This window comes from Hirundo rustica, chromosome 1 (assembly GCF_015227805.2).
Source record: "Hirundo rustica isolate bHirRus1 chromosome 1, bHirRus1.pri.v3, whole genome shotgun sequence".
In the NCBI taxonomy this organism is placed as follows: Eukaryota; Metazoa; Chordata; class Aves; order Passeriformes; family Hirundinidae; genus Hirundo; species Hirundo rustica.
In genome coordinates this window covers 34,595,702-34,608,870 of record NC_053450.1, presented here as the reverse complement: position 1 = coordinate 34,608,870, position 13,169 = coordinate 34,595,702, and the positions used below count along the sequence as shown (strand labels likewise).

General features: G+C 37.6%; 1 protein-coding gene across 3 annotated transcripts in view; it reads left to right on the top strand.

Moving 5' to 3' along the window:
• The window catches only part of PREX2 (phosphatidylinositol-3,4,5-trisphosphate dependent Rac exchange factor 2), a 177,466-nt gene that overhangs the window by 83,121 nt on the left and 81,176 nt on the right, over positions 1-13,169 (top strand). For all 3 annotated transcript variants that reach the window (XM_040058544.2, XM_040058553.2, XM_040058562.2), the window contains exons 15-21: positions 415-490; positions 1,235-1,307; positions 2,450-2,592; positions 2,744-2,836; positions 4,122-4,270; positions 8,795-8,880; positions 11,112-11,248. In XM_040058544.2, coding sequence (XP_039914478.1) covers positions 415-490; positions 1,235-1,307; positions 2,450-2,592; positions 2,744-2,836; positions 4,122-4,270; positions 8,795-8,880; positions 11,112-11,248 — 757 coding nt within the window. The remainder of the gene's footprint in view (positions 1-414; positions 491-1,234; positions 1,308-2,449; positions 2,593-2,743; positions 2,837-4,121; positions 4,271-8,794; positions 8,881-11,111; positions 11,249-13,169) is intronic.

Genomic DNA, 13,169 nt, shown 5'->3' with positions numbered 1-13,169 from the left:
CTATCAAGACAAAAAGCATAACTGAACTACTAAATGGCTGCCAACTCTGTTCAGTATAACTTTTTTAATGGACTTGTAGAGTCTTCTAGGTCCTAATGGATATGCTTATATGCTTACTTTATATATCAGTGCACTCCTTTACTAACACATCATTTCCTCTTTTGAAGAGTCCCAGCTGTAACAACACACCTGCCTTTATACTCCAGTGACAATATCACCCAAATAAGATGTGGTCAGCCTTCTCCTTTGTGTCTACAAGAAAGACTTAAATTGCCATTTTCTCCTCCAGAGAAAACTTCTCAATCATTAAGTGTTCAATTCATGCTTGCACTAACTTGTTTATAAACTACAAGTGTTTTTCTCTCTCTTCTGAGCCTTTGATTTTTAAAAATTGTTTTGTGTTATTTTGAACAGAGATAAAGACTATCATTTGAGAACCTACAAATCTGTGGTTATGGCTAACAAATTCATAGATTGGTTGATTGCTCAGGCAAGTAGACACCTTTGGATTTATGTATGTTTTGCATTTAAATTCTGATTTGAAAGCTAGTGATATATTAAGAACAACATACAAACACTTTGTGTAGGGGTTATTAGAACAGTATGTGTAAGTGTAATTCTCTTAAACTAGTAGAGTAACAGAAACAGCTGTCATCAGCTCTGCTTTCCATACTTCTTGTGCTTATCTTCCTTATTTGAAATGGAATTGAAATGTTTTGATGCACCTTAGCTTTGTGATTCAGCATGTAACAGTCTATGACTTAAAATGAAATTAGAAACTCTAAATTATTAACTCAATGAGCAAAAGTCAGTGCCAATTTGCTCCCATCAATTCTGTTTCATTTTAAATTAACAAGAAAAAACAGCATGGTGTTCTGTTCACTCTGTCAACATGCACTAGTTCCATAAAATAAGTTTAAAACTTTGATTCTTATAGATTCTATTACATTCAATTTTTATGGAAAATGCAATCTTATTGAAGTCTTTTATTAGTTATTTGTAATTATAGAGGGTTATAATATGTAAAGGTCCCTTCCACCCCAATGGAAGGTCTATGATGTATGGAACATGTATGGTTCATATATATATGCATGCTAGAAATGTATACATAAAGGTGGTGGTGGTGAATGTAATCTACAGAAATTGCCATCCCTCTGAGATTACGCCGTTGTGCACAGTTTCCATTTCGATAATATATTAAAATTAATTTTTAAAATGTACTGTGTTTTAACAGGGGGACTGCCGGACGAGGGAGGAAGCTATGATATTTGGTGTAGCTCTTTGTGATAACGGGTTTATGCACCATGGTAAGTAAATACATTCTGTACAAGCTATGCGTATCTCGTTTAATGTTATCTGCACAGTTGGAAGGAAATGCAGGGGCTGATAAAGATATTACAGAACAGATGGAAAATTCTTCTATTGTATCACTAAAGAGATTGATGCTACAATCTTCAAGTAAAAAAAAATTAACTATTGTATACTCTGAAGATTATGTCAAATTTTATAGCACCTGCTGAGGTGCTATAAAATCCACTAAAGGATTTAGTGGGGGCAGTTTTATTAGTCACATTGCAAGAACTGTCTTAAAAAAGTAATGCATGCTGGCACTGATGAGACAATAAAAAATAACGTAGGAAAGAAATGTGAGATTTTGGGGGGAATTAATGAAGTATAGAGGAGCATGACTTCAAAAAAAATGAAGTGGTGACAATGGGAGAAAGTGGATTGGAGAAGAATGAGAAAATCATAAGGATAGCGAAGAACAAAGAGGAGAGGAGACCAGAGATATGTGCAGCACCAAAATTAAGGTGAACAAGGACCCATTTAATACCATCAGGGGGAAGATTTCAGTGAAAGTATTGAAGTAGTAGGTCATTTACTGAAAGGAGAAGAGGAAGAAATTTGTTTTCTCAGCTTGTTTAGCCGAGGGGTTGGGAACATACTCTCCGGTATTGTTCATTCTTTTTCCTATGACTTTTGAACACACAAACTGCATCCATTGGCTGTTCTACTTGCTTCCACGTCCCCAGCAAACGTGTTTCTAATTCTGAACCATCTGGAGAGTGCCAGAACTTGGTGGTGAGCATCTTCAGCAGCTACCTGGCAGAACTTTTCAAAGTCATGTTTTAAAATCCCTTTTTGGAAGAAATCTTGTGCTTGGTATTTTCACTAAAACTAGTTCAGGTTAATATATCTTTCTCAGCTTGGTGGAATCCAGATGCTGTAGTTGAAAAAATGAGCTTAGTGATACCTATCCCTCTGTAATGAATCCAAATAACAATGGTTGTGCATGTTAAAAGATTTCCCTAGATTCACACACACAAAAATAGTTCGGTAGTATTCAATATGTATATGCGTGTTCAGTATTTTATGATTCATGAAATACATGATATTCAAAATTTCAAAAGAAAATAAAGATTAATGTGTGAGGATTTCTGTCATACAGTGTTAGAGAAAAGTGAATTTAAAGATGAACCACTGCTGTTCCGTTTTTATGCGGATGAAGAAATGGAAGGATCAAATATGAAGCACAGACTCATGAAACATGATCTGAAAGTAGTGGAAAATGTCATAGCCAAGTCATTACTGGTGAGTGAAATACCATCATTTTGTGCTTTGATGAGTAAAAAAATTGGTCATAGTGACAATATATTAGGAGAGTTTATTGCTATTTAACGAAGACATACTTCAGTTGTTATTAATGCCTCTCTGAACAATATTTTTAAAAATTATTTTACAGATTAAATCTAATGAAGGAACCTATGGTTTTGGTTTAGAAGATAAAAATAAAGTGCCGATTATTAAAGTGGTGGAGAAAGGATCAAATGCTGAGGTATCGAATATTATAAATTATCTTCCCTGTTTAATTTACTTGATGACAGATGTATTTTTGTACACCACTTATGAAAGTCTACAGTAGTAGTAGGTGACAGTGAACACTTACCAAGAAAGTTGTGTCTATGAATATTTTTCCCTTTTTTCCTTTTTTTTGTTCAGTTTTTTTGTTTTGTTTTTTTGATGTTGTGTTTTGTTTATTTGTTTTCTTTTTCATGTTTTGCTTTGTTGAAAATATTATTTTGACCATTGTCTAACACTTATTTTCTGCTCAGCTAAGTTGTCATACTGAGCGATGATATGAAAGTTGCCATTTTATTTTTATGCATTTTATAATATTCTGGTGATGAAATTAATCCTAATTGAAATAAACATTATTGGTAGAACATGAAATGAGTATAGAGCTAGTCTGTGAGTTGCAGTTGATACATTTCATGGTAAAGGATGCATAAAGCTTTAGATCAAGTCTGGAATTTGCGAATCTGAATGAATAAATGACAGCCTTCCTATTTGGTTGCATTGCTTTTTATTCTCTTTGGGTTAATTAATATTCTGCTGAGCAGCATGGGAGTCTCTATATACGTAAAGATAAAGTAGAACACTCTTTCATGAGAGAAAAACTTGGACTTAGATTTCAAGGCTTTCTAAATCTCATGGTGGAGTACAAATTTAGATTTTAAATAGATACAACAAATGAATAATATAATTCAGCCACAGGACTAAATAGGGTGATTTCTAGCGGTCAGGTTCTGCTGTATTCTTGGATGGCACTAGGGCCTTGCCCATACCCTGAGCCACTTAACTGCTCTGGCGCTTTTCTTGTTAGATCAAAGTTTAAATACTCTTTTGTTTTGGAACATACCAAATATTCCCTTACTAAAATATTAATTTGGTCTTTCTTTATGAAAAGAAGCTTTAGTTCATTTGGAAAATGGTGGATGAAAAATTAGGTACTGTCATAAAATAAATGGCTCAATCAAAGGTGTTGCGGCTAATCATGAAAAAATTAACTGATATTGTGATTCTGTTCCAAAATCTTGATTAAGAGTAGGTCTCGTATTTAGCTCTCTTCAGAATGAGTGTTTACCCTTCACATGAATTTAACCTGTTTTAGAAGCATTTTGTGGTGTAAGTCCCTTGCGTGTGGTATGTGAAGGAGTCATGAAGAATGTAAAGAAAAAATGAATATAATTTTTTCTGTTGAGGTTACATGCCAGCAGAAGAAAACGTCATATTAGTGGTTATAAAAAGCAAACATATACACAACTGTTGTTATTTTCTAGATGGCAGGCTTGGAAGTTGGGAAGAAAATCTTTGCCATTAATGGTGACCTGGTTTTTCTGCGACCCTTCAGTGAAGTGGATTGCTTTCTGAAAGCCTGTTTAAACAGCAGAAAGCCCCTGCGGATTCTTGTGAGCACTAAACCTCGAGAGTAAGTTATTCCTTTTGGAAATTTTATAAGCAACAATTGAAGTGAATTTAAAAAAAAACAGTGGAACTTCAGGGAGCACTACTGTAAAGGATTTTTAAATGTTGTCTCTGATCTCACTTTGTGAAGTCAAGCAATTTGATTTGCCTTGATTTTGTTTCATCCTATTTGTGAGTCAGCAAAAGAATCACACAAGTACCTTAGATCTTCAACTCTGCCATTTCAAATACATGCAGGTACTGCAAGTTTAAATGAAGTTTTGTTGACTATATTGACAATTTTGGTCACTTATCTCTCTCTGTGTGTATGAAACAAATTCCGGTGTCTGGGGATTAGTTGCTGGTTTGGCATCGTCAGACTCTGTGGTCTCATGGGCCCTTTCAGTTTGTGTGTTGGTTGTGTAAACAGCAGGAGGAGATAAGCAGCTCCTCATCTTTATGGAACAGATGCATTTCTGTACACAGTTTTGACCATTCCTACCTAAATGCAAATTTTGTAATGTAAAAGAAATACAAAGTGAGGCTGAATGGGTGGGTTCAGTAAATATGAAAATGAGCATAAGTATACTAGTAAAGTTAATGCAGTTTTTACTAGGTTATATTTAACAAAGAAGAAGGAGACCCAGAAAAACTTGTCAGGAGTAATTTTTTATTCAAAATTTGCAGAATAAAGATGTGCCATCCTCTGTTACCTTACTACCTTACAGAATACAGAGTGCTTCGCTCAGAAATGGCTCTGGTTAAGTGGTAGATTGAAGATCTTAATAAGCCAAGGTGTCTTGAGAAGTAAAATGGCACCCAGAACAGGAAAAAGAGCAAAGAAAGAAATAAGGCATAAAGTTGCTTATTTTGACTGATACTCCAACACCTGCACCCACCCCCAAGCAAACAAAAATAGCAATTAAAAAATCTCCCAGACCACAGGATTGTAGAAAGCATATGGCATAAAGGCCATATCTTGGCCTTTCTTTAATGCAAACCTTGGTTTAATTCCTGACTCAACTTGTGAGTGAATTTCAAGGTTGGAAGAGATGATCTAGTGAATAGAGAGTTCACAGGAGTTGAATTTGTTTCTTAGAGTTCCCTGCTTTTTTGTCAGCAGCTGCTGCTAGCACAACAGAGTTCACAGAAGACAGTTCTCTCCTGAATTCTTAGCCTAAACTGCCAGTGATGGTCTTTCATAGTTCATTAGCAGGTTCTCAAAGCATTTTCAGAATGCCATCATACAGATGATATCAATAGTTAATATGAGTACATTAAATCATGTTATACTTACAAAATGTTTCAAGAGAAAATTCATTAATCTCTATATAATATTATATTTTAAAAAAGTTATAGACCTCAATGAAGTTTGGATCTCCTCTCTGATAATAATTTCCAAGTGCCTAACATTATGTATACTAGAAGAAAAAGGAACTAAAAGAAATTATGCAATTCCATTTTTCAAAACAGCCTGTAAATCAAGTTTGCTACAGTCCAAATGTATTTTAAAATCACTTTTCAGCATCAATTTGAATTTGTTTGCTTTTGCAATGGAAAATGGAGCTTGGGGCGAAGATCTCTGAAATAATAACAGAGCTGGCTCTGGATGGAAAGGCTGCAAAGTTAAATCAGTGCACTGTTATGCATGACCTAACTAGCTCTGATAAGGGCTAATGCAGCTGTTTTGCCTTTTGTAGACCCTGAGCCGATATCGTGAGGATATGCTAGCTTATTTTGGGCAAGATCAGGGCTTTATTTTAAGGACTAGATGTGAATTTTGATTCTCGGAATTGTGTTTTTGTTGGTTAGGTTTGTCGGTAGTTTATTACTCTTGTTCTCAGATCAAGCAGGAGCGCAGCCCAATGTGCTTACAAGTCATACAAACAGCAGTGGATGATTCTTACTTCACAAAACTCAGTACTTTCATAGGTGCTCAGAAAAACTGCAACAAAAAGTTATTTCAAGAAAACTCAGCAAGGAGAGGCACAGGTTGCTGGGAGTGCCTGAGCCCTCTTTGCGAGGCTGGGGGCTACAAAGAGAAGTTTTGCAGAAAGTGTGCTGCGTTTGAGGAGCTGTGCTGCAGGTGGAGCTACAGGAAGAAGTGAACAGGCTGCACAGTATCCATGTGAATGAGCAAAAGGGAGATCAGTTATTTTCAGCCACATTACAGTCTCGGACTCCGTTGTGGTGAAGAAGCAGATGGAGTCAGAACCCTGTAAGGTAATTAGTCAAAGGACTGTTAGCCAAAGGTCTGTTAAAGATGAAGGCTGGCGGCACATCACGGCATGTACCAGGAGGAAGGTTCCTCTTTCTCTGAATTTGACAAGTAGGGCTGGTACCTTTTACAACAGGTATGAAGCTCTCGGTCTAGAAGGCCAAAGAACTGATGAGGTGGGGGAAGGTCTGTCTGGAATGGTGGGGTCTCCTGAAATGATACCACCTGCACCCTCCATCAGAGCCTCCTCTGTTAACAGGAGAAGAAGGGTTGTTGTGACAGGAGGCTCCAGTCTAAGGAGGATGGAGGGTCCGATACGCAGACCTGACCCAACTCACAGGGAAGTCTGCTGCCTCCCAGGGGCTCAGATAAGCGACATTACTGGAAAACAATCCAGTCTAGTAAGGCCCTCTGATTACTATCCACTCTTGGTTGTTCAGACTGGTAGCAGTGACATAAAACAGGGAAATCCGAGGGCAATCAAAAAAGACTTCAGTGCTCTGGGATGATTAGTAGGGGGATCAGGAGCATAGTAGTTGATTTCATTGATTCTTCCAGTAACAAAGAAAATAATATCAATAAGATTAGGCAGATCCATCAGGTCAATGCATGGCTCCAAGGTTGGTGTCAGCAGAAAAATTTTGGATTTGTTGACCGTGGGATGATCTACTCAACACCTTGTCTATGACGCCTGATGGGATTCATTACTTCAGGGTGAAAATGTCTTTGCAGTTGTTGGGGTCCATCAGTGCTGGTCACTTTTTAAACATCACCACCTAAGGGCACAGGAGCAGGTAATTCCCAAGTGTCAGAACTCAAGCATGTCAGGCAGAAGGCCAGCTTGGTTGAACAGGAATATTTTCTGGAAATAAAGCCAAAAAGGAAAACGTCTACCCGATGAAAGCAGGTCAAGTGATATGGGAAGAATACAGAGATGCTGCACACTACTGCTGAGAGGAAATTCATGGTCAAAGGTCAACTAGAGACGAAGCTGGCTGGAAATGTGGGGGACACATTGACCTGTTACAGGATGAGGGTGGTCACCTCACAGATGGGGACAGGGACAATGCAGTGTTTGATTTATTCTTCACCTTCATCTTCGACATGGGTTGATGGACCAAAGGGGTCTCAGTGCCCTGAACTGGAAGACCATGACTGCAAGAACGATCAGCCAACTCTGAAACTGTGTGAGATCTGCTGCTTCAGTTGAAACTCTACAAATTTATGGGATGGAATTCATCCAGGAATCCTCAAAGTGCTAGCTGATGTCATTTTAAAGCCTCTCTTGATAATTTTTGTCTTGGGAATCTGAAGAGGTCCCAGCTGACTGGAAGCTGGCAAACATTGTCCCATTTTTCAAGAAGGAGAAGACAGAGGACCTGAGAAACTACAGGCCTGTCAGTCTCACTTCTGTGCCTGGTAAAGTTATGGAGAAGATTATTCTGGGAGATGTTGAAAAACACCTGAGAGACAATGCAGTCGTTGGTCACAGCCAACATGGCTTCATGAGAGGAAAGTCCTGCTTATCAAACAAAATTCCCTTTTATGACAGGGTACCACACTGCAGTCTGCAACTTCCTCAGGAGCAGAAAAGGAGAGGCAGGCACTGATTGCTTCTCTGTGGTGACCACTGACAGGACCCGAGGGAAAGACCTCTAATTCTGTCAGGGGAGGTTTACGTTAGATATTATAGAAATATTCTTCACCCAGAGGGTGTTTCGGTACTGGAACAGGCTCCCTAGGGAAGTGGTCGCAGCACCAGCCCAATGGAGTACAAGAAGAGTTTGGACAGTGCACTTGGGCACACAGCGTGACTCTTGAGGTGTCTGTGCAAGGCCAGGAGTTGGACTTTGGTGTTCCTTGTGGATTCCTTCCAACTCAGCGCATTCTGTGATTCTGTAAACTGTAATATGGATCTAGGCTCTGCAGTCTTCTGCAGCTTGTCTGATCAGACCTGCTGTGATCTCTGGTCCCCAGGCTCTGTCCTCTCAGCTGGGAGAGACTGCCTGCCTTCCCAGGGCTTTCAGTGTTGTTGTGCTATGGCAACTTACCCAAATATCAGTCCTTTTGGGGAGGAATTATAAAGCTATTGTGGCATTTTGATTATAATCAGCATATTGAATTTCCCTGTGAAATAGGGTGTTTGTGCTGTCTCAGCTTGCTCTTATTTCTGATGTTGGTGGTGCACGGTATCTGGAATATGAAGGCTGCAGAATCTGAAAACTGATTTGAATAAAAGCATGCTGTTTTATATCCTTGTAATCTATATGCTGCTGAATATCAAAATGCTACCTTTTTCCTATGTTCATGTTACATCTTTCCTTGTATCAGGACAGTGAAGATTCCTGACTCTGCAGATGGACTAGGATTCCAGATCCGGGGTTTTGGCCCATCTGTTGTCCATGCTGTTGGTAGAGGTAAGCCATAAGAGCTGTCAATGGTACTGGTAAATATATATTCAGTGTCTAAATGACTTGGTTGAGATAAGTCAAAATTGGGTCCAGCAATACATCTTAGATTTTTATTTTTCCCAAGGTAGCAAATGTTATTAAATAAACTCAAGCATAATTGTATTGTGTACTTATACTCTGTAAACTTTGGAGACATCTGCCAACTCTTTTTTAAAATATTGTCAGATAAATGTAGGAAGGTTAAGTTAAAGTTGTGCACTCTTTACAGATTAAGGAGTAGCTGAAGGATGCAATATAACTTTGTCCAGTGAATGGCCGTTGGGAACCCCTGTGTTAATTTGTTAGGTGGCTATGTGGTTCTGCAATGTTCTGAAAACATTACAAAAAAAGTACTTTTTACCAATCTTTTCAAGAGTGTTAATGGCTTTGTCTTAGTAATTGCAGATATTTCATGTAAATACTATTTTGGGATATGATTTTCACATGCTTGCTATCCTAACTGAATGTTTTTGAGCAGTGCACTTGTGCTAAAAGAAGTTGAAGCATTATTTCTTGCTGTCTCATGTTTATGGTAGAGCAAACTAACTGTATTTCCAGCTAATGTGGGACAGTTGTCTCTTTCCTCCCTCCTGCCTCTGTAACTGAGGAATTAGAAGTTAACTGATCTGCAAAACAGCCAGATTTGAACAGAGTTTGATGCCTTTTTTTCTAGGCTGTGGTGCCAGAAACTCGATTTTCAAAAGAAATACTAATAAACTACAGACTTAGTAGGTGATGTGATAATTATTTCTGCACCTGGATCTCAATTCAACTGCCTATCATATTCATTAAGCACATACTTTATTCCGATTAACCTCAACAATATGCAAGTGCTTGCTCGTGTGGTTTGCTAAACTTGGAAGATTTTAAGCATGTGCTTAAATACTTTACTGAGTTGGTACCATGGGGTTTTCTGATGAGAGATTTGGGGTTTTTTTGGTTTTTTTTTTGTTTTTTTTTGAGAAGGATATTTAATAAGATCAATTTATATCTTTATTTTTAGGGTTTTTTGGGGGGGGAGGGGAGATTGCGGTAGCTGGTAATAGTGTAATTTCCATGACTTTATTTTATATTAGATTTTAAACACAGCTTTAGTCTAATAGTGATAATTCCTAAAATGAGGGAAGCTCATGTATATTCCGTAAGTTATTTCCCTGTCAAATATGCTCAACTGACAAGTCATGAAGTCGTGACAAGCTTTCTATTTGTCAGCCCTGCAAATTCGGTCTAGCCTTTTCTTTCACAGCCCCTAGCTTCTGCACGTCAGTTTGGCAGTCTCTAGGAAATAGATTTTTACTTCCTTGGCACTTCTGTGGCAGTATCAAGAGACATTAGGAGGTGAATGTTCAGGTAGCTGGATACTCCAACAGGCTGTCTTTCAGCAGTGAGTTTGAATTGCACTGAAAACACCTGGAGACAATTGCTATTTTTGTGGTGCCTCTTCAGTCACTAGATTTTCCCAATGTAGTTATTCCATTGTGAAAATAAGTCACTGAATGAAATCTTTTATGCTGCTTAAAGAGAATGTTTTGTTTTGATGTCATGTCATGCGTGTCTGCCTGTCCCACTCTCTGATAATTTAATTTGAGATCTTTTACTTAATTATCTTTGAGATTTTGATTTAAAGCTGTAAGGCCCTTTGCTATAATTTCGTTGGTAGGGAAGATGATAATAAGAACAATATCTTTGGAAATGTCTTTGGAATTCAGATATTTCACTTCATGATTAACATGGTACTCTAGTATGCTCTTATACTTCTCTGTGTACTGCCAGCAACCTTCTGTTTTGTATGTAAAATTGAAACACCTGAATTAAACAAGAGGCTCATAAGCTTGGGTCATATAAAAGTAGGCTAAGTTGTAATTAGTGACTTTCAAGCTAGAGCCATTTTATCCTTTTAAAGTCCTTTTCTTTGAGGTGAATTTTCTGCATTTTCATATTGCTAGTCAATGTTTGTTGTTTTATAAAGCAGCCTTTAGAAAATGGTCTGGTGTCTTTTATGGAAACATCTGCTGGCAAATTCCATTTTCTTGGCATCCAGCTGGTCTACAGAAGTACTCTGTGGTCAGGGGAAATATGTGAGGATCAGTCAGACCAGGTTCTGAATTTTTAGAAAAGAGTCGGGTTTTTTGACTGTCAGCTTGAAAGGAGGTGTTTAGAAAAAGAAGTCTTCTAACTGTGTGGGTTTTTATTAATAGGAACAGTGGCAGCTGCAGCAGGTCTCCACCCTGGCCAGTGCATAATCAAAGTGAATGGAATTAATGTCAGCAAAGAGACTCATGCGAGTGTTATTGCTCATGTCACAGCCTGCAGGAAGTACAGGCGGCCAATGCAGGTATGTCTCATTCGGTACCCTTGCAGATTTTCTTCTAGGTTTCTGGTTTTGGTCGGAGTAAACAGTGTGGTGTTTATCTCTGTGCACATATCTGTTGTGTTTGAGTGGGGTGAGAGGAAAGAAGTGGTGAATAACACTGAAAGGAAGCCAATTGAAACATAGAAGCTGAAGGTTGCTCAACAGTGATGTTCAAGATCTGCTTAGTTTCTGCATTGAAATAAATATCATAGATAATTTTTATATGGTGTTTTTAAGTGGCTATTTCAATTCTTTCTGCAGTGTTATGCAGAAAGAATTTTGAGGTAAATTCTCGTCTTGATGGAGAGGAAGTCCCACAACTTGCTGCCTGCTCAGCAGCAGGAGAATGAAATGCACAAAACTGATCTTCCAGAATTCTGTTACACTTCAGTACACAGAGAGCAGAGTGCATATATTCCATCCATAAAAGTCAGAGTTCCCATTGCATTTCGGTCTTGAGAATAAACATTCTGGACTTTCTGGATATTCAAGGACTCATAATTTCCTTTTTTTTCAGTGCATGCAAATTTTGTTATCTTTGTCATGTTAGTTAAGGATAAAATCTCAGGCTTCCAAGACACAAATTTAGGAAGAAAAACAAACCAAGCTGGATTCTATAATGTAATTTTCCAATTCTCTGCAAATTTTTCATAAACTATGAACCAATATTTTTAATTAACTTCACAAACTCTTCAAGTACATGTTTACTGAGGAGAAAAATTCAATTAAAATCAAGAGTTGAATCCTTCTCCCACACCTACTGCATAGTTATAAGAATTATATAGTTAGAACTGGGTCATATAAACACAGTCTTTATGGAAATATTCTTGGGATGTTTGTGTTTAAATGATAATACAGAATTGAAATTGTTACAGGGCATGTCGAGATCAAGCTCACCTATGCTTTAAAGGAAGATGCACTCTAGTAAAGAGAGTATGTCCTGTTCACTAGTAGCAGAACTGGATAGAATAAAAGATAAATTAAGTTCTTTATAGCAGTTTTTTCTCTCTGTGTTCAACTGTAGACTTCCTACGGATACTAGTGACATCCAAAGATGGTTGATTAATGCTGGCTGGTGTGAATGCCTTGACATTAAAAAATTACTTTGAGTTTTTAAATTGCTTTTATAATAACTTGAAGTTTTTTCCAAACATAGTGTTTATTTCAGTTTTAAAAAGTAGCTGATCATAATTCAGCAAATCACAGATGAAGTTCCTCAGACAGACAAGAAGAACTTCATTTAGGATGCAGTGTTATCAAAACCTGTGGGAGAATTGTCTAGACTGAAGTAAATAATAGTATTCCCACAGGTGCAAAGACAGCTAAAATTTAATTTCCTATTCAGAAATTTGGAGGGTTTTTTTTAATTATTATTTGGAAAATTATGATGGATTTCTAATGTTTTGTAAGTACAGTGCATACAGCCTATCATTTCATTACCAGCAATATTGCAGTCTCTCCTGTGGTTCCCAGTTGCGTAATTGAAAGGGAATATTTTCCTCCTTCTTATATCTTCTACTTCTCAGGGTAAAAAGTCTTCCTAAATTGCCTGGAGCATGAAGCTTCATTTCAGATTCTTTGAGTCAATTACTGTGTAATTTCTGTTGGACAGTGTTTCTGTCTTGTCTGAACAAAGAAGATTGAGACCAGATTTTACTTCTTGGAAGTACAATTTCCTTGCAGTGATACTAATCATGATGTCACAGGTTTCTGCTTAGTTTGTTCTCCTGTAATGATTTTGAAGAACATTTCTCTGAGTCATATTGCATTAGATCGGTTGCTAACTTTTGGGAAAGGGGCTTCCAGTTTAAGTAGTTGGTATTTCTTATTAGAGATTGGCATGGCAGTCCTAATGCTGCCAAGCCAGTCTGTAAGAATCCATAACTAAGCATCAAGCTTTGAG